The sequence below is a fragment of the Macaca mulatta genome, chromosome 18 (genome assembly GCF_049350105.2).
Source record: "Macaca mulatta isolate MMU2019108-1 chromosome 18, T2T-MMU8v2.0, whole genome shotgun sequence".
In the NCBI taxonomy this organism is placed as follows: domain Eukaryota; kingdom Metazoa; phylum Chordata; class Mammalia; order Primates; family Cercopithecidae; genus Macaca; species Macaca mulatta.
This window is the reverse complement of record NC_133423.1, coordinates 43,602,768-43,623,297: the sequence shown is the minus strand read 5'-3', so window position 1 is coordinate 43,623,297 and position 20,530 is coordinate 43,602,768. Positions and strand designations below refer to the sequence as shown.

At 49.7% G+C, this 20,530-nt stretch overlaps 1 protein-coding gene across 23 annotated transcripts in view; it reads left to right on the top strand.

Moving 5' to 3' along the window:
- The window catches only part of CTIF (cap binding complex dependent translation initiation factor), a 336,570-nt gene that overhangs the window by 180,932 nt on the left and 135,108 nt on the right, over positions 1–20,530 (top strand). For all 23 annotated transcript variants that reach the window (XM_077975493.1, XM_077975501.1, XM_077975487.1 and 20 more), the window contains one exon: positions 3,453–3,529. In XM_077975493.1, coding sequence (XP_077831619.1) covers positions 3,453–3,529 — 77 coding nt within the window. The remainder of the gene's footprint in view (positions 1–3,452; positions 3,530–20,530) is intronic.

Genomic DNA, 20,530 nt, shown 5'->3' with positions numbered 1-20,530 from the left:
CTTACCAATGACTTTAAAGAAGCTCTGCCAACCTGCGTGACCTGCACATCTGGTGACAGGTGTATGGCTTAGTACAGACTTTCTCCTTTCTTCTGCTGGCCTCACACTTGCCCCCTGTTAACACCTAAGTGTTCTTGTTTTGGAAGGAGTGTAGGCAGTACCCTGAGTTGTATGTGTCTCTTGGTACCAGATACCATCTTGAGTTTGAAAAGCAAGGTGGCTGATTTTGAGGGTTTCTCAGTGGAGCTTGTGTCAACACAGTGCCCCCCATTGCATGCAGGAGGAGGTTCCCAGTGCCAGAAGTTCTACGTAAAAGGCCCCAGGGAAGGCAGCAAGGTTCGTTCATTTATTCACCTAGATGCCACATTGAGGCTGAGGCTCCACGTGGCCTTATAGGTAGGACCAGCCCTCTATAGCCCTGGCCTGGATTGTTCCTGGAGAGGGAGGACTTCAGAGGGTGCAAGGACTTTGTTCTGTCACCTCTGTCACTTTGTTCCACTGATTTTTTGCCTCACTGTAGTCTACCAGCCTCAGGCCAAAAAGAGTGTAAAATAGAGCATCCCTCAGCACACCACCCTGGACCACCAGGCACTGTGCAGATTCTCTCTTCCTTCCATGGCCTGAGCTTCCCATGCCCTCCCTCCCTGCAAATCACCTCCTGTTGGACTCTTTTCCAAGGCTGGGGGCTCCATGACGGCAGGTGCCTGTGCTGCCTTGTTTGTCCTGGCACACTCAGCCCTGAGCAGAGTGTCAGGATCACAGGAAAGATAACGATGATGATGATGATGACAATGATGATGATGATGATGGCATCGATGACAGTGATAATGACAATGAGGCTTACTATGTATCAGGCATTATCCTATGTTCTTGACATGTTTCTGAACTCATTTAATCCTCACAAGGATTCTAGCAGCCTGATGCTATTATCTCCGTTTTACAGATACGGAAACTGAGGCACATAGAGGTTAGGTCATCTACTCAAAGTCACACAGCCATCAAGAGGAAGAGCCAGGATCTGACATTCATAGTCTAACTCTAGAGCACAGGCGTCTAACCACTGTCATAGTTTATACACATATACTACACATATGGTTTATACACATATACTACATGTATGTGAGTTGTTCTGGGATGGATGGATGGATGGGTAAACACAGGGGACGTATCAGTGGCTTCATGAGAAGGCCTGAGTGGCCTGGTGTGCCCCATTGAGTCACACTGAGTCTTAGGACAGGGTTAGCTACCCATGGCTGCTGCCTGTGTGCAGGTAAGGAGGCCAGGAAGTGGATTAGAGCCCAGGGTTGGAGGCCCAGACCGAGGAGGCTGGCACCCCCTAGACTTGTGTTACACCAGGGGCTATGGCCAGTTCCCTCTGCCCGGCCTCAGAGCGGAGATCCTAGTCCCCGCTGCCGGAGTGGGGAGCCTCGGCTTCCTGTCCATTGTCTCCTTGGGGCACACCCAGCATGTTCCTGAAGTGACCTGGAGAGGCAGGGAGGGAGGGAAGGAGGGAAGGGGGCCAGCCCAGAGCCTAGTCAGGGTGGGAGAGGGGAAACGAGAGGGGAAGACTTGGTGTTTTTCCTTATTTGTGTTTTGTATTAAAGAAAACAAATAATATCCTTTGAGAAAACCATTAAACAAAGCACATCCTAAGGCCCCAGAGGCCCATTGTGGCTGCCTGGAGCCCGGAATTCATTCATGCTTTCTTGGCTAGATTGTTGGAGGCAAGAGAGACAGGGGTGAGAGGAAAGGATTGTTATTAAAATATATTTTGAAATGTGTCGCTCCCTCCCTGCACTCAATCCAGTCCAGGTCAAGTGGCCATAACTCCAAGGTCCCTGTGTCCTCCTGAGTCTGTTGTTCTCCCTTTACCTCTCTGGGAAGCTCCCCAAAACTGGCCAGTCCCAGCACAGCCAGGGCGGTCAGTTTCAACCACGAGCTTGGGGGCTGAGCCCTGTGAAGGCAAAACAGTGAGACCCTCCTTTATGGAGCCTGAATCCAGAGGGCTGCATGTGCCCCACCACAGGGTGCAACCCACAGGACTGCAATCTCTAACTCGCTGTGTGGCCACTCTGGGCCTCGGGCTCCCTGCCTGTAAGGTGGGGAGTGGGCACAAATGGACCTCCTCTGACCGCTGTCCAGCAGCCTGGACCCTGTGGCTTCCCCTCATCCAGCGCATGCACAGGTCCCTGCAGGTGGGTAGGGCTCACCCTCAGGCTGCGGACTCTACATCCAGGCTTGTACCCAGGTGTCCCAGGTCCAAGCCAGTCCACTCTCTCCCACTTGACTCCAAGTCTAGGTACCCCCTACTCCACCCCAGGCTGCTCATAATGGAATGGTAGTGCATGGTGGTGTTCTCTGCCATGTCCACACCAGAGCACACTTTTCTGTTGGAGGAGGAATGGGAAAAGGTGGGAAGAGCAGAGCTGGCCATCAACCCAGGTTGTGCAAATAGCTCTGCCTGTGATTCTACATTTGCGGGATCGGCCCTGGGTTGGAAGTCGAGGGCCTCTCTCCAACCTTGATGTAGATATATAAATAGTTGCTGTCGTGGTGACAATACACAAAAGACTGTCCTTAGAATTTCCCCCAGTTCCTCCTTTAAAGTTGAAAAAGAAGCCTGGGCAACAAAGTGAGACCCCATCTCTACAAAAAATCAAAAAATGAGCCACGTGTGGTGATGCATGCCTATGATACTGGCTACATGGGAGGCTGAGGCAGGAGAATTGCTTGAGCTCAGGAGCTCAAGTCTGCAGTGTTTGCACCACAGCACTCCAGCCTGGGTGACACAGCAAGACCCTGTCTCTAATAATAATAATAATAATAATATAATAATGTTGAAAAAGTAATTTAGCTATTTCCATGTTTTCCTAAATACTCCCTAGACAATATAGGGAAAGAAGATCTTGGGTAAAAATTTCACTGGGGGTGCCTTGACTAGGTTTAGGAGACAAATTTCCTCTTCACAGGGCTTAGGGTTTTCAGGTTTTACCTCCTTGGTCCTCTAGCAGCCCAGAGAAGAAGGTTAACGTTCCCATTTTGTTATGGAACTTGTGCTTAGAGAAGTAACTTGCCCTGGGATGCACAGCCAGTGAGCTGCAGAACCTGGCCCCAGCTCTGCTGTTCGTTCTCTGCAAAACCTTGAACCAGCTTGTTCATCTTTCCAGATTTGAATGTCTCCTCTGTAATTCAAGGACTTGGACATATTGGATTCTAAGGTCCTCATTGTCCCTACTGTTCTTTGATTCTATAATTCCAGCATCATTGCCTGGTAGGAAGTTCATTGACTACTGTTTTTCCTTTTTCAGTCTGGATTTGGTAGTCAGAATCTAGTCTCTCCAAACTCTTGATGTCTTTCTGTCTTAGATGCTGGTGTACTTAGTGCAGTCCCAGAGGTGCTTTGCTCTCTTTCAGGAGTTACTAATGATCCCCTTCCTCCCCACATGACACAGGGCTACCACCCGATGCCCCATGAAGTGGAGATCGCACACACCAAGAAGCTGTTCCGCAGGAGGAGAAATGATCGAAGGTAGGAGAGACTTCGTCATGAGCTTTGGGTTTTCCTTTCCTGCTTCTGCCATCTGTAGCAACATCAGCTTTGGCCTGCATTTTGCTTTTCCCAGTCACCAGCTGGTCCTGATGAGACGGGGTTGGTGGCATTGTGGGTTGGTTACTGGTTGGGGATTCCCCCATGGGCAGAGTGGCAGCTCCACTTCTCTCATTGGCCTAGGGGTTGGCTCCCTTCAGGCGTTTGACCGAGAGCCCACCATCACCACTGCCTCTTCCTGGGGGTCAGGCAGTGCCCAGGCTTTGCAGTTCAGGAGGAAAAATGCTCTTTCCACTGACCTCAAAGCAACAGTAGTGGTCCTCAAAAAATAGGACTAGCTGGCTGTGTGTTTTGAGACATGGCCTCCAGGAGGCTCCTGGAGCTCACAAGTACGAGTATCTGTTTTCCTCCTCCCTGGTTACTGGGAGTTGTCCCTCATGTGTGCTGGCTCTGCTGTCACAGGCAACACAGAGATCAGCAATGGCACGTGCTACTGCTCCCAAATTCCTGGGGGAACGCACTTAAACTAAGGCAGAAACTGGGATCTCCTGTGGAGCTCAGAGTCCTGGGTAACAATGGGGCCAGGAAAGGGGCAATGAGGTAGCCCTGGATAGGAACATGCAGCTGAAATTGAGCATCCTGAGAATGTGTGCCTTTATTTTCAAAAAGGCTTTCTTATAAGGGGAGAGCTTCAAGATATATTTTAAGTGAAAAAATTCAGGTGCAGAGCAATGTTTCTTATGTGTGGCCATTTATGCAAAAGGGGGAGTTAGAGTATATTTTTTGCTTGAACATGCATAAATTATTTCTGGATGGAAATACCAAAAAAAGAATGAACAAAAAGGCTTATGCCTGAGGAATTAAAATGAGGTGTTCCTCTACAGGGAATGTATTCTTAGATAAAGATGACAGCTTTTGGTTCTACCTTTAATGAACAGAGAATGTTCTCCAAGGGCCAAGAAACAGCCGGTGGACATGCCTTGCTCAGAACCCTAGGATTGCCTGTACTCAGGCTGGCTGGCTACCTCCTTAGGCTGAGACCGGGGTCTCTGATCCTTCCCTACACATGCACGCCCTGAGTAGGGATTATTAGGTGGTGACTGCAACTCTCGGAGTGGATGTAGGCCTGGGTACCTAGACTGCCTTGTCATCCACTGATGGGTTAAGTGGATCTGAACACATTCACAGAGGATGGCAAAAGTATAAGTATCTTGGGAAGAAGGCAGGGTCCTGGCTTAGAAATCAGAACCACCAGACACTTTCTGTAGAAGCACCAGGCATCAAAAAGGAACACTGAACAGGGAGAGGTGGACCCAGTCCTGTTCCTGCCTTGACCAGAGTACAGTTTATTGCATCGTATGTGCTGCCTTTTTGCCGTGCAGCATCACGGAGGCAAATTCCTGGTTTCTGGGTTCCTGGTAGAGGGAAGAAGGAGGCAGCACCCCTCAAGAAGGAATAGGGTTCACAGGGGCCTTGGAGATGTCGGGGAGAGCAAAGGCTTTATGTCCTCTGCCCCTGACTCTGTAGCCTCTGATGGCAGGGAAGACCCAGAGTGTGTGTCTGGGAGGTGTGGAGAGTCCCCGAGCTTCCTGATGAGAAGTCACCCTCTGCCCCACCTCTCCACACCCAGGCAATGGCAGGCTGCCGCCCGGCATCCAAGTCAGCCTGCATGTCCATTTCTGGGCCAGGTCACCTCCCTCAGCAGGAAGACCCGGGACAGTGGCAGGCCTCCGGAAAGCAGCAGCGTGACCCAGGGATGTAGGAAGAGGAGCGTGGCATGCAACGGCTGGGAAGCCGAGCTTCCGCTGAGCCGCGCTCACATTCACCAATGCCCGGGTTAGGTCAGCACACCTCCCAAAGGATGTAGACAGGCCAGGGTCCAAAGTGAGGCAATAAAGATGATTAAAGGGGTGGAAAGTATGTCCTGTGAGGAGTGCTGGAGGGCCGGGGCCAGGGAAGAGGAGGCCGGAGGGAAGGAACATCGTGCCGTGAAACTCATGAAAGATTTATATGCAGACATGAGAGGCTGCTGCCTCCATGTCCACAGGGACCCAGACTAGAGGAAGTCAGCTTGGATGGAAGAACAGAGTTTTCAGTTGGACCAAAGACAGACTGATGGAGCAAACATCTTGACCGTTTGGGGCAAGACTATGCAAGTCAGAGCAGCAGCCATGCCTGAACACGGAGAATGTGCTGGCCGGGGCGCCCCACTCAAGTTCCCCTTCTGGATGCAGTAGAATCATTACTCACTCACAGCCTGGAGCTGTCCTGGAGTCCCCAGGTGATGGGGACTTTCAGAAGAGCAGGCAGCCATATAATTTAAGGATCTGTTTGTCTACAAGCAGGGATCTCCTGAGTCCATTTTGGGAAATCATGGGATTCTGACATTCAAAGAGCAGCTGCAGAATATTATCAGGGTGACCCCTAACCTTCCCAGCTAATGACCCATAGTAGTAGCCTTGCTAAGTGTGAAACCTACATATTTGACCTTGGAAGTCCATACTTGTGTGCAGCAGGTTCACCTTCCTAATATTCTGGGCTTAAACCACACTGGGAGGGGCTTGCATTTCCTGGGTGTGCATGGCAGCAAAGGGAGAAGTGACTAGAATCAGATTTGGTGGCCAAAGGGCACAGCCAGCATCTGTGCCATGCCTCTGATCTCCCCCCGACACATGAAAGAAAGGGACCAGCTATATCCCCCTGGTGGCTCGGTGGCTCTCCTTGGAATGGAGAGGAGTCTGTGGCTTTCTATCTTCCTGCAAAGTGGCTGGAGTTGGTGTCCGACAGCTGCAAACTCCAGGCAGCCTGGGCATGTTGCTGAAGCTAGGAGTGTGCAATTTCCCACAGCCTGGAGCAGGATTTTCAGACTGGGACCTAGAATCCTAGTCTTCATCGAAGTCTGTGTCCTTTCCCAGTTCCAGCTGCACTCTCAGGGGTGTTATGTGCCTTGCTGTTTTTATTTTCCACTTGTTTGAGTCTGAGGCTGTTAGCAAGCTGAATAATATAGCAGTTTAGGGACATGCCCTGGAATTAGGAGCTGGATGGAAATCCCACCTGCTCTACTCACTCACGCTATGATCTTGCCAATTATGTCACTTCTTGAAAGCTCTGTCCCTTCTTCTATGAAATGGGTTCACTAGTCAGGGAGCTGAAAGGACCTAATTCTTATAAAGCACCTAGAAACACGGTCTTAGTGCTGGCCCACTCTACAGGTCAGAGGGGGTCCTAGGTGCTCAGGAAGGCTTTCAAGGTAAGTGTGGAGCACAGGTGTCTGCAGTGAGTGGGGAACTTTTGTCCTGTGATCATGGCAGCAAACCCAGAAAGCTTTGCCCTGCATTCCCTCCAGGGGCAGGCCGCCAGGATCAGTTGTTCCTTCCCCTGGATCCACTTTTAAAGACCTACCCACACTGTCAGAGGGGGCAGAGCCTGGGCTGGCAGGGAGAGGGGCCCCTTCAGAGTGGCCACCTGCGGACTCTGCTTCTGATGCCATGGACTGCGTCTAGCGAGTTGTGCATGTCTTTTTTCCATTTTGCAAAAAAAAAAAAAAATTAAGCTCATGGACAGTTCAAAGGTTTCCTCCTTAAGAATGTTCTTGACATTTGAACAACTAGTAACCACTTGTTTGTTTTTGGAAGCTAAGAAAAGACATTTGCTGATTTCAGACAAAATTATGCATTTTGTGACACAAATGTGCTAAATGAGTGTTCCATGCGTTCCTCAAAGAGCAGCATGCCTTCCGATGCTCTGGCCCCACACAAGTTGGAGGCCTGTTGCTTGGAACGGGGGCTGCTAAGGTTCGTCTCCCTCCCCTCAAAGCTTTCTGCCCAGAGCACACAGACCAGAAGAGCAAACTCCCTAGAGGGCCAGAGACCTGGTGCACTGCCCGAGTTGACCCTGAGTGAGGTCCCTCACCGCTGGGGAGGATATTTTCTCTCCCCCACCACACCCTGGCTGCATTCAAGAGATGGACACATTAAGGCAATGAACGGATGTTGTAGCCTGAGCTCCCTGGGAAGCAGGCTCTGGGACAGTGATTATCAGCAGCTGCTTTTAAAGGAATGCCCTTGGTATCAATACTGGTAGAAGATCAAAAGAAGAAGCGGTATCGGCAGAGAGAAGTTGGGCTGCAGTGCAGTCTTAGAGAGTTCTGAGCCTGTAGGGAAGGTTTTGAAGTTGGGGTGAGTCTTTAAGAGCTGTCCCAAGATGGGGTAAGGGGGCAGGCCTTGATACCCCCATGTCTGTTGGTCATCAGACGGGGACTGCCCGAGGAAGGGAGCGTGACCTTGGGTAGGGCTGCGCTCTTTGCCCAGAGCAGTTGCCCTACGGGCTGGCAGCTGAGGGCTGTCTGCACAGCACTTCTAGCAGCCGGGTGGCAGTGCCCCACTCCTGAAGGGGATCTGGGCAGCGTATCGCATCAGACACCTCAGTGAAGCACTGTTCAGTTCTCCTACTGGGATTGGTTGCGCTGTACCCTGTGCCATATGCTGTGCTCCCGAGAACACTGGAAGTACAGGGTGTAGCCCCTGTTCTCCAGGGCCTGAGCTGTAGCTTGCACAATGGAGCCTTGACTCCAGAAGCAACCAGAATGCTGTGCATGACTGTCAGGCATCCATGTGTTAACAGGGAGGAGGCTTAGAGAAAGCAGCCATTCTGGGAGATGCTCCAGAATGCTTCATGGAGGAGGTGGGGCTTGAACTACTAGTGAGACTTCCAGGAGGATTTAGGAGATGCGAGGGTGTTGGGATGAGAGGAGCGGCACTTGCTGCCTCTGTCCTGCGATTGACCGTGGCTCTGGCTTGGTGTCCTCTAAATGCTCCTCTGCAGCTAAGCAGGCTCTGGAGCCAGGGATTCCCCCATCCCCAGAAGTCGCCCCCACATGGCTAGAAACAGAGCCAGGTGGGTGGTGCTTACAGCGGCCACCACCCCCAACTGAACTACATAGAAGGGAAAAGCCCTTCGGAGCCTGCAGGCTCCAGATGATCCCCCCCGACTGTCAGCAATGTCAGTAGACCCTGCAGGCTCCAAAGCCCGGCCTCTTAACCATCAGCGGAGGTGGCTAATGAAGGCATTAGTGGTCCATCGCACCGTGCCTGTGCGGCCAGGGAGACAAGAGAGCCATTCTACAAATTAATTTGTTTCATTAAGTGAGGTCTCAGAACGGTTAATTTACTCCATGTGCAAAGCAGATTGAAAGGAAGAAGAAAAGAACACCTTAGCCAGCCCAGTTAGTGTCAGATGGCTCTGCAGAACGAGAGGCAGGGGAGCGAGTCATCCACCTGGCATGCCGAGTGGACCACATGCTGGATGTCGCAGGGTGGCCGCAGCCTACAGCAGCGCTTGCTGCCTCTGTCCTGCAATTGACTGTGACTGTGGCTTGGTGTCCTCTAAATGTAGAACCAATTAAGAATTTGGGAGCCAGGCATGGTGGCTCGTGCCTGTAATCCCAGCACTTTGGGAGGCCGAGGCAGGCAGATCACCTGAGGTCGGGAGTTCGAGACCAGCCTGATCAACATGAAGAAACCCCATCTCTACTAAAAATACAAAATTAGCCGAGTGTGGTGGCGCATGCCTGTAATCCCAGCTACTCGGGAGGCTGAGGCAGGAGAAATCACTTGAACCTGGGAGGCGGAGGTTGCGGTGAGCTGAGATCACACCATTGCACTCCAGCCTGGGCAACAAGAATGAAACTCTGTCTGGAAAAAAAAAAAACCAAAAAAAAAAACAAAACAATAAAAAGAATTTTGTCCCTCCCTTTCTTCCTCTGCCAATGTGAACCCAGACCCTAAGTGTCAGTCATCAGATTGGATTTTGCAAGCTCTCTGTAACATCATCTAAGTCACTGATAAAAACAAGCAGGACATTTGGAACTAGTGATGATGGGCATGGAACTTTGTGAATAAACTAAAAAGCACTCAATTATATACTTTAAAGGAGTGAATTTTGTAGTGTATGAATTATATCTCAATTTAAAAAAAATTTAAAGAATAAGGCAGGTCCCAGGATGAAGTGATGCAACAAGCCCCTTGAAACACCCCTTCAAACTTTTTCTTTTTTTCTAGCAAAAGGGTCTTGCTCTGTCACCCAGGCTGGAGTACAGTAGTGCAATAATAGCTCCTTACAGCCTTGAACTCCTGGCCTCAAGCACTCCTCCTGCCTCAGCCTCCTGAGTAGCTCTAGGGACTATAGGCACCCGCCACCACACCTGGCTAATTTTATTTTTATTGATTGATTGATTGGTAGCGATGGAGTCTTGCTACGTTGCCCAGACTGGTCTCAAACTCCTGGCCTCAAGAGATCCTCTCACCTCAACCTCCCAAGTAGCTGTGATTATAGACACAAGCCACCATACCCAGCTACCTCTTCAACCTTGATGTTTTCAGGGTTCCCTAAATGTGTCAGGCTAGTAACTGTTTCAAAAAAGGACATAGGTTTGGTCTGGCCATGACTTGGTCTGTGTGTACCTGTGCTAGCTATTCGTGGTCACCTTTTTTCTTCCAAACCATCTGTTTGGGAATCTCTCTTGGAGAAATGATATCTATATTTTTCCAATTTTTGAAAATTAGACTGTATATACCTAGCTACAGTCTCTAACACTTTTGTTGCATTAGTCAGAGTTTTCCAGAGAAACAGAACTGATAGGATATATTGAGAGGAAGACAGAGATTTATCATGGGAATTGGCTCATGAGATTATGGAGACCAAGAAGTCCCACAGTCTGCCATCTGCTGCAAGCTAGAGAACGGGGAAAGCCAGTGGTGTAATCAACCCAAGTCCAAAGGCCGAGAAGCAGGAGCATGTGGTATGAGGTTCACAGTGTGACCGTAAGCATACCGTGTGTTACAGCATGGGAAATCCAAGGGCAGGAGAAGATGGATGTCACCACTCAAGAAGAGGGAGTGAAGTCACCCCTCCTCTGCCTTTTGTTCTGTTTGGGCCCTTGGTGGATTGGATGGTGCCCATCCACACTGGGAGAGCGATCTTTACTGAGTCTGCTGACTCAAAACATCCTCACAGACACACCTATAATTAATGTCTTACCAGCTAACTGGGCACCCCCTAGCCCAGTCAGGTTGGCATGAAATTAACCCTTATATCTGTTCTCCAGGATTCCTCAGACATGGTAAGGGGCCATTTATGACCTCATGTAAAGATTTCTTTTACTCCAATCAATATCAATATCGCCCGATTCCCCGGGCATGAAGGTGAGCACTCAGAGCACCCATTGCTCTCCGTGATCTCTTCCAGGCCCTCAGCATCTGACAGATGCAGCAACTGCAGTTGCCTTTTCTGGGCTGGTACCTGTTCTCTTGCGGAAGGCAAACTTGTAGTTGGAGAGGTCTACTTTCTTTTTGCCACCTCTTAATTCTATGCTGTCTGCCCCATCAGTGGCCTCACGTGTCCCTCTGCCTTCTCACTCTCAATATGAAAATATGCTTCTAGAATTGTCTTTAATATTTTTAAGCCCCACTCCTTGACACTGCTGTGGCTTCTCTATCCTAGGCTTTGATGCTTGTCCGTGACTACAGGAGGCCCCACATTCCTTTTCACATGTGGGCTTATAGGCAAGAGCTTTGGGGATACCAAGTGCCTCCCAACACTCCTCTCTTTAAGTCACAGCTGCTATCTGGAACTTGCTGCTCCTTTTAGCACCTCAGAACACTCTACCAGTCATAGAGTCCCTCATCCTACAGAAATGACCAGGTCCCACAGATCTTGCCCACCAGGAACTGATGAGAAATTAACCTAGTCGGAGTCCTGTATCTATCCATCAGCTCATTCACATGAGTTGTTAAGTTAGCTCTTTTGGAAATGCAGTCCATCCTTATTACTCATTGATTCATATTTGCACATTCGCCTACTTGTAGAACTTATTTCTAACACCACACTCAATACTCATGGTGTTTTTGCAGTCATTCATTGACACACACACAGCAGTGAAAAATTTGAGTTGCTTGACCTGCAAGATCCCAGTCGAGGCCAAAGTAACACTCTGCCTCCTTGTTTCAGCTCTCATACTATAAGCAAGTACCCTTCTCGTGGTTCTGTTTACTGCCATGTTTTTCACATTTTTGTGCTTTTCCTTGGTGAATTTGCTATTTTAAATGGCTCCTAAACATAGTACTGAAGTGCCGTCTACTGTTCTTAAGTGCAAGGAGACTGTAATGTGCCTTCCAGAGAAAATGTGTGTGTTAGATAAGCATCACTCAGGCATAAGTTATAGTGCTGTTGGCCATGAGTTCAATGTTAATAAATCAACAATATGTATTAAATAAGGTGTCTTTAAACAAAAACACACACAAAACAAGGTTATGTATTGATCCAGTGGTGAAAATGTTGTGACCAGAGGCTTGCAGGAACCTAACCCCGCATTTCCCCTAGGAGTAATAGTTCAGTGTTCACTAATTCAGTATTTGCAGCAACTTTATGGAATGCAACTACCATAAATAATGAGAAGCAACTGTATTTGTTCTTTAAAACAGAGCAGAGAGATGCTGAAGATAAAGAAGTATGTTCTAAGCAACAGGATCTTAGGTCTGAGTGATTTATCTTGTTCGTGTGTGGTGGTAGCATTGCTAGGGAATGAGATGGGGGCAGGGGGGACACTTCTTCCAGTGGTCATTGTCCTGCATGGTTTGACTGAGCCGATCACTGCTTCATTTGCACCATCCTGGGAGGCCACTGTCGCTGAGGCCCTCGCAGACAGCTCAGCCCTGCAGTGACTGTCATTGCCATCCTGTCATCCGGAGCCCAGGGACTGCGAGACAGATCTATGCTCACTTTGCCCACGGTTTGTCTTTCCATCCCAGCAAGGAAATTGCCCTCATTAAGTCCCTGCTAAAGATAGATAAGAAAATGGGACAGGCAAACCCCCACCTGGCAGGCAGCCCTGTCAGATTCTAAGCAAAATGAGTCAGATAAGAATTATTTTTAGGATCCTTCTCCTCCTCCCTCACGCCCACCCCCAAGCAGGCTCTCTCTTGAAAAGAAGAGCAGCTCATTTCTTCAAGCCAGATGTCCAGGTCCATGTTTGATTGAAATGGAGCCCCTGATACATCCCAGAGAAAACCCCACGCTTTGTACAAATCATGATGGTCCCAATAATCCTTTGCACAATGCAGCTGCCTCAGGCCACACTCCTAGGCAGAACAAGCTGCAGAGAGTGGCCCTGTCGAGGCTGGCCCACAACTCACCCATGAGGGATGTACCTTCCCCCGATCCCCACCCTCAGGACTTCCTCCCAGCATCACACTTCATGGGATTATAAGGCTCTGGGGGCCCTCTCCCACTGGGACCCACATCCACATGGGGGCCAAATGGGTAAGAAAAGAGGTGGCCCGCAACTCATTTTGGCAGAGCCCTGGAACCCCCTGTGCCCACCAGGCAGCAGGCATCTCCTAGTTCTGTGCCCACAGTTGGAGAGCAGAGTACTACTCTTTCTCGATCACGATAATCCCCTTTTCCCCAGCAATTAGAATCCTTCAGACCCCTTAAGCCCTAAATAGCAAAGAAGGGAGACCCAATGACAAGAAAGGTGACTGAAGAGGATGAGGGGCACATGTCTAGTTGCCTGGAGGGCAGGAGGGCTGCTCCCTGAGAAACTGGCCCTGGAGAGATAAATGCCATTTCTCCAAGGTCTGCGTCTAGGATGGGACGTAGAATGGACGCCTTGGGAACCAGCCACCCAAGCTGGTTTCATTACTCCTCCTCAGAGGTCTAATCTCTTCTTCTGAAATGCTAGGCATTTGAGGATTGACTCACAAACACTAACGCCCAACCCTTCATTCCTCTCTGGAGCCCCAAGTAACCTGGCCTCTGGCACCAAGCCAGCCCAGCCAGCCCTGGGGACAGTGTGTCTGGTGGGCAGCCCAGGCCCGGGGCGAGGCTCACGGGTTTCAAGACCAGCTCATCTCTCACCAGCCAGGGGATCTTGGGCCCTGGACAAACCATTCTTCTTATGTCCCCAAGGACACCGTTGTGCAGCCTACAGGGATGCCATTAGATGCCATGTGATGGGAGATACCAGGGAATTCCTGACCCTGTGTCTGGCTCTGAGTCTAACCTCAGAGAACATGCATCCTCTCTCTGTCCTGACACTCGCTCCTGTGCGGGAAGGAAAGAACACTGGACCAAAAGTCATGGAATCTGGATTTTCATCCTTGTGGTGTGGTCCAGAGCAATTTTCTTACACTTTGAGGGCCCACAGTTTCTCACCCATAAAATGGGGCTCTGATTTCAGCTCTACAATGTATTAGAGAGAGTGCAAGGGTGAAGATGAAAAGGGACACTTCTCAGGGATATTCCATTCCTTAACCATGGAATGGGAAAGACAGTTCTGAAAGACATGTTGGAGGCTGGCCAGGGCTTTCAGTGCAAATAACCAGTGTCCCGTGTATCTTCAGCTCAGCCCATGTGCCCTGTCCAGAAGGTTTTAGAAAGGCAGCCATGCCTGCTGCCCCTGTGTATGTTTTTACTTCTCCAGATCTGGCACCTGGTTGTACTAGGCTGAGCCTCATACTCCTGGCCCTGTGCCTTTTTTTTTTCTTTCTTTTTTTTTTTTTTCGTGAGACAGGATCTCACTCTTGTCCAGGCTAGAGTGCAGTGGCACAATTATAGCTCACGACAGCCTTGACCTGCTGGACTCAAGTGATCCTCCCACCTCAGCCTCCCAAGTAGCTGGGACCACAGACACATGCCGCCACACTTGGCTAAAGTTTTTATTTTTTGTTTTATAGAAAACAGGGTTTTGCCATGTTGCCTAAGCTGGTCTTGAACCCCTGGCCTCAAGCAATCCTCTCACCTCAGCCTCCCACAGTGCTAGGATTAAGGGCACGAGCCACTGCACACAGCCTGTCTGTCCTCTTGAGATCGTATGCTGCCCAGGACCACAAGACTCACAGGTGTAAGTACCCAGCCGTGCCTATCGGCACTCATAGGTGTAACACCCCGTACCCATCGGAACTCACAGGTGTGAGCACACGGCCATACCCATCAGCGCTCATAGGTGTAAGCACTTGGCTGTATTCATTGGTGTAGCAGGCTGTGCATCCCACTGGGTCTGAGGGTCTTTTTTGCTAGACTCCCAGGCAAGCCTGGCCCACCCTCTGCCAAGCCTGGATGTCACTCAGCAATTCACAAGCACTTCCAGAGCACTCACTGTGTTCAGGGCACCCTTCATTAGCTCATATAGTCTTCCCAATGACCTTAGGAAGGAGGCGCTATTTTTATTTCCAGTTTACAGATGAGGAAAGTCACTTGTCCAGAAAAGTGAAGCCACACAAGCAGCCTGGCTTCTAGGTCTGTGCTGCTAACAACTCGCTGCTCTGGGACCCCGTCCTTCCCCGTCTACAGACTCAGCTTCCCTCTGCTAGGCCCCTCCCTAGCTGCCTCCTACATACTCCCCCTGTTAACCACCTGATCAACTCACATGCACGGGAAGCTGAAGACAGCATGGTCCTCTGTGGGGTGAGGCGACTGTCATTGTCAAATGGACTAGGTGCGGGCTGCTGCCTAATTCAAAGGGATGAATGATGAATGAATGAATGCTTGATGAGATTTCAGATGAGACCCTCAGACAGGGCCTCCCAACCTCCCGCCTTCTCCCCGCCTGCACTAGGTCAGTCCTGCCCGTGGATTACTTTCCTTGTCTGGATGATTCATGAATAGACACATTTAGGAAGCCCACAAAACCAACCAGTATTTCCCACATTGTGGGGACCCCACTCGATGAGCACCCAGAGGGAAGGTTCCGTGAGTTCCGGAGTGGTGGGCAGCTCGGCGGGTGGGGAGGCAGCCCGGCCAGGGGAGAGCTTCCTCCAGCTGTTGGCTACCCCCACTCCCAAGAGGACAAACCCAGAGCATGAGGGTGCCTTCCACTCCTCAAGGCTCCCCAGGAGAGATGGGGACATAGGTTTTAAAAATACCAAGGAACCTTCTTCCTGGGTCAGCATTTACCCTGAACTCCAAGAGTTATTTCTGAGTCTTCCCAGTAATTTAATTTTAGCCATTTATTCCAATGCGTGTGTTTTGGGGAAGCCAAGGTGGCCTCTATTACAGTTTGCAATATTTTGGGAGGCCTTGGTTTCCAGAAGTGATGCAGGGACTCAATTAGGCAAGACACCAGCAAACAGAAATAAAATAGCTCAAGAAGATAGGCCCTCAGGTTCCCAGAGGTGATGCCTGTACTTAGCACCCACGGGAGAAATTAAGATGAAGGTGTCCCCTGGGTGCCTGGTGTCGTCATCTCTGCAGCAGCAGCGTATGCCACCTTCTCCATGTCTCTAAGCACCTGCAGAGATTTCAATGCCCTTCAAATTGTGGGCTGCATGAAGTTGCCCATCCTTTCCAAGTAGGCCTGGACAGACGAACAGCCTGGGCACCAGGATTTAGGTCCCCCTTGTAGGTGGACACAGACTCACCAACAACTTGTGGGATGGCATTGTCAAACAGCTTCTAACCTTCCAAATAGGCCTTTGGAACCCTCAACCAGTTCACGCTCCCTGACCCCCTGTTCCCTGTAGACACGGCCTGCTCCACCTGCCCTCAGCTCTGTCCCCACCTCCCCCACCACCCGCTGTCTTCACTCGCTGTGCGCTCCAGACCCCACTCTTCTCACTGTTCCTTGAACAGGCCTGTCTCTGTCCTGCCCCCAACACTGACCAGCCCCTGGACCTCAGTCCCTCTCCCTTGCCTCTTGCTCCTGCTGGCCTCCTCTGATTCTGCAGGTTCTGCCCCGACTCCGCCCCATTCTTCCATCCCTTACTATTCAAGGTCTCATTCATCCTCCCTTGATCCTCTTCTCTGACCTTCCCTACAGCTGCTGGGTGGGGTCCAGCCTGGCACAGACTGAGAGCTTTCCCTGCTGTATGTGAGCTCCTGGGCTCACCTGAAGCAGGTGCGGCCACTGAGGGACTTAGGGAAGGGCAGAGGGCCTGAGAGCATCCAGCACACACATTCATTCATGTCTGGAGGGCAAGTCCTGGGATCCTGAGTCACCTCTCCAGGTGGATAGAGGAGCCCAAACAGAAGCCACACCAGGGCCCTCATTCCAGCCTAATGTGTAGGTGGTCCTTTGCGTGTGCTGAGTTGCCTAGACTTGGACCCCATATTATCTGCATTGACACCCGCCCGCGGGATTATGACTGCCCTTGAGTTCATTTTGAACTCTGTCTTTCAGCTTCAAGGGGAGGATTTGGTGGACAAAAGATCTAATTTCAGGCTTGTTGCTTGTCAGGACTGACGTTGAACTCAAGAAAAGACATGTGTGAACTTGAAACAAAGATGAGAAATGTTTTTAGAAAGAGAAAATACGATCTGGGGTGGCGTGCATGCTTGATCGGGTGGCCTGTGTGGCCGCAGCAAACACGTGTTCCAGATTGGCTCTGCATGTCAGGGAGCAGATGGCTTGGCCTGGTCACCCTGGGCGGGAAGACTGGGCCTTTGAGCTGTGAGCTGCAGCCATGGTGCAAAGAGGCTGGGCGGAGGCTGGGGTGAGACGCTTACAGGGCAGGATTCTGACTGTGCCCTGATATTCAGGAGGGTGGGCAGCGCTCAGTCAGACGCTTACAGGGCAGGATTCTGACTGTGCCCTGATATTCAGGAGGGTGGGCAGCGCTCAGTCAGGGGTAGGGTAGGAACGGTGATCATCAGGGCCTCTTTAGGCAGAGCACACAAAGGCCAGTTTCTCCCAAGGCTCCACCATCCCAATTCCTGTCCCACTGCCCTTCCTAGGATGGCAGGGGAACCTCGGCGCCCTTTTCAGGAGAAAGCCCCGGTGTATTTTGACTGTGCTTCCTTACTCTACAAGCAGTCAAGGACAGCCACCTTCTGCCTTCCCACTCACCCTCTTAGGATGAGAATGAGGAGGACCTCCCACCTCCCTCTACTCTCATGCAGCCCCTTTTGACCCCAGATTACTGCTCCTGCATCCCATTTTGTGAACTGGGGTGTCAGTGGTTGATCTGACCTTAATGGGTAACCCAGGGCAGGCTACTTTGCATTTTTACTTTGAGCCTTCAGTGATTACCCAGAGTTAAGAGAATGATCTAGTTTCTGGCACACTGAGAAGCTCCCATGAGTGGGAGGTAGGTGAGGGTGGGTATATGTTATGTTATTTCAAGGCAGATTTTTTTTGTTCCGAAGAGCCTAAAACCATCCCATTTGAGGCAAACCCACATTTTGCCTCTGACTTTGTTGCCTGGAGGTCATATCACAGGAGCCACACCAGGGCCCTCATTCTAGCCTAATGTGTAGGTGGTCCTTTGAGTGTGCTGAGTTGCCTAGACATGGTTCGAATCTTGTTACTAGATATGTAGCCTCAAGACATACCTTCACCTCTTTGAGGCGTGTTGCTCAACTATAAAATACGACATCCACCTTGTAAGAGTGTTCTGCAGTTCAAATGAGGTGATGCTCAGGAAGGAGGTAAAACGCCAAGGGCAACACAAACCTGAGGACTTACTGCCTGTATTTGTGTTTGAATGACACATGTTCAGTTTATGTTTATAGTTGTGGATATGTACGTGTGTGTGTGATTGCTTTAGGGACTCTGCCAATCATCATTTCCAATGATAATTTGCTGGAAATGGAGCTTGGCTTGAACATTTGTATTGGTTATCTTTTGCTGTGTAACAAATTTCCCCAAAACGTAGAGCTTAAAACAACAAATATTTATTATGTCACCCAGTTTCCAGGGGTCAGGAATCCCAGAGCAGTGTAACAGGGTGGTTCTGTTCTAGCTCAAAGTCACCCGTGAGAGTGTACCCTCCTTCACAAGGTAGTTGGCAGTTCTCAGTTTCCTATTAGCTGTTGGTCACAAGGTGGACCTCTTCATAGGACTGTTCATGACATAGCAGCTGACTTGTCCCAAAGTGTGATCCAAGAGAGACAGACAGGAAGACAAGCAGACAGACAGACACCAAGATTGAAGCTGCAGTATGCTCTGTAACCTAATCTTGGAAGTGACATGCCAATATTCTGTTGGTCACACAGACTAACCTTAGTACAGTGTGGGAGGGGACTTTACAGGGATGTAAATTCCATAAAGTAGGGATCACTGGGGACAATCTTAGAGGCTGACTACCACAACCCACCCCCTCATTACCAGTGACTCACATGCAAAATACTCTCACCCCTCCCAATGTCTCATTTGATTATAGCATCAGTTCCAAGTCCAAAGTCTCATCATCTAGATCATGTTCAGATGCAGATGAGGCGCTTTGGGAGTATCTCCTTCAGTACAGCACCTCAAGTACAGTTTACTGTTGATCTGTAGGCCTGAGATTTAAGGAGGCAAGTTAGCTGCGCACACACACACACACACACACACGTAGCCAACAACTGTAGGACAGCCATAGGGTAATAGCCTTAGATATACTTATTTAAGAAGTGGGGAAACAAGAAGCACATAGACATTGTTGGTCCACAGCAGTTCTGAAATCCAGCCAGGCAGATATTGGAAGTTTCTTGATTAGAACTCAGTTCTGTTCCTGCCCAGGAATTATTCTACAAGGCTGTCTCCACCCTCTGCGTTAAGGGTCTTTCATGAGGTTGCAGCAAGTCATGGACCCAGTGAATACTCTGGGCTCTTGGTTCTGCCTCTGAGTCATCCTTCCTTTTCTATGAAAGGTAGCTTGTCTTTGCAGCTGATTTGTTGCTCAGATAACTTCCTGCTGGTAGAATTTGGGAGGTCTGAGAGCTTCTTTATATTTTGTACGTCTCTCTCCCTTCCAGCCCAAGTTGTTGGTGTTTCCACTGAAATAATCCTTTCAAAAACTTTACAGGTCTTCTGTGATCCCATTGAGTCTATTCCACCAAATAAAAGCCCACCCACACATCTCTTCAAGACCATCCCTTCTCTCCACTGGGCTTCTGCTGAGGGACAATGCCCTTAAGCTTCTCAGAAGCTCTGTTGTTTGACTGAGAAGATCTTTAACACCTCTTAAAATCTTTACGGAGCTTTTGGTCTGACTGAATAGTACTCTGAGGCAACACCTCTGAACTTTCTAAGATCTTGACAAAGACTTCATAGCCACACCCTCCACCTCATCTTTGGACTATGCTTTCCTGAGAGTGCCTGGATTTGATCTTTACGCAGAAGTCATTTCCTAATTTTAGCATCATTTGCCATCTGGACAGTCTGGGACTCTTCAAAACTAGCAAGTCCTGGATTTTTTTTTTTTTTTATTGTAACAGCCGTTCCTTTAACTTGTCTCTGTCTTCTCACTTTTTACCTAGCAAGAAGAAACCAGTCAGCCCCTGCAGGACCCTAGCTAAAAACTTCTTCCTTAGATAATGCAAGTCATTAAGTACATTTTCTACTTTCCACATATCTGTAGAAGACAATGTTGCTAAACATTTTGGGGCTACATAATAAAAATCCTCCTTCCTCCAATTCCCAATAATATATTTTTCACCTCCCTTAAAGCCCCCATCACCAGTCTCCTCGAAGTCTATATTTCTACCAGTGGTCTCTTCATGGCATTTGAGGTTTTCACTAAGAATCACCCCAGAATCCTTCTGGCTCCTGCCTGCTGCCCAGTACCAAAGCCACTCTCACATTGCAGAGTTTCACTGTGGCAGCACCACACTTCCAAGTAGCCAAAGCTGTATTAGTTATCTCTTGCTGTGTAACAAATTACTCCCCAAATTTAGCAGCTTAAAATAAGCACTTATGATCTCACAGAGTTTATGATGGTCAAGCATCTAGAAGCAATATAGCTGGGGAGTTCTGAGTCAGGGTCTCTCGTGAGGTTGTGGTCAGGCTGTTGGCCAGGGCTGCAGTCATCTGAGACTTGACTCAGACGGGACTGGAAGAGCCACTTCCCAGCTCACGGATGTGGTTGCTGGCAGGCCTTGGTTCCTCACTGGCTGTTGGCTGGAGGCTTCATTTCCTTGCAATGTGGGCCTCTCTGTAGGGTGCTCATGACAGAGTGAGTGGCCTGTGGAGGAGGAAGGGGGAGAGTGAGAGACGGAGAGAGAAGGAAA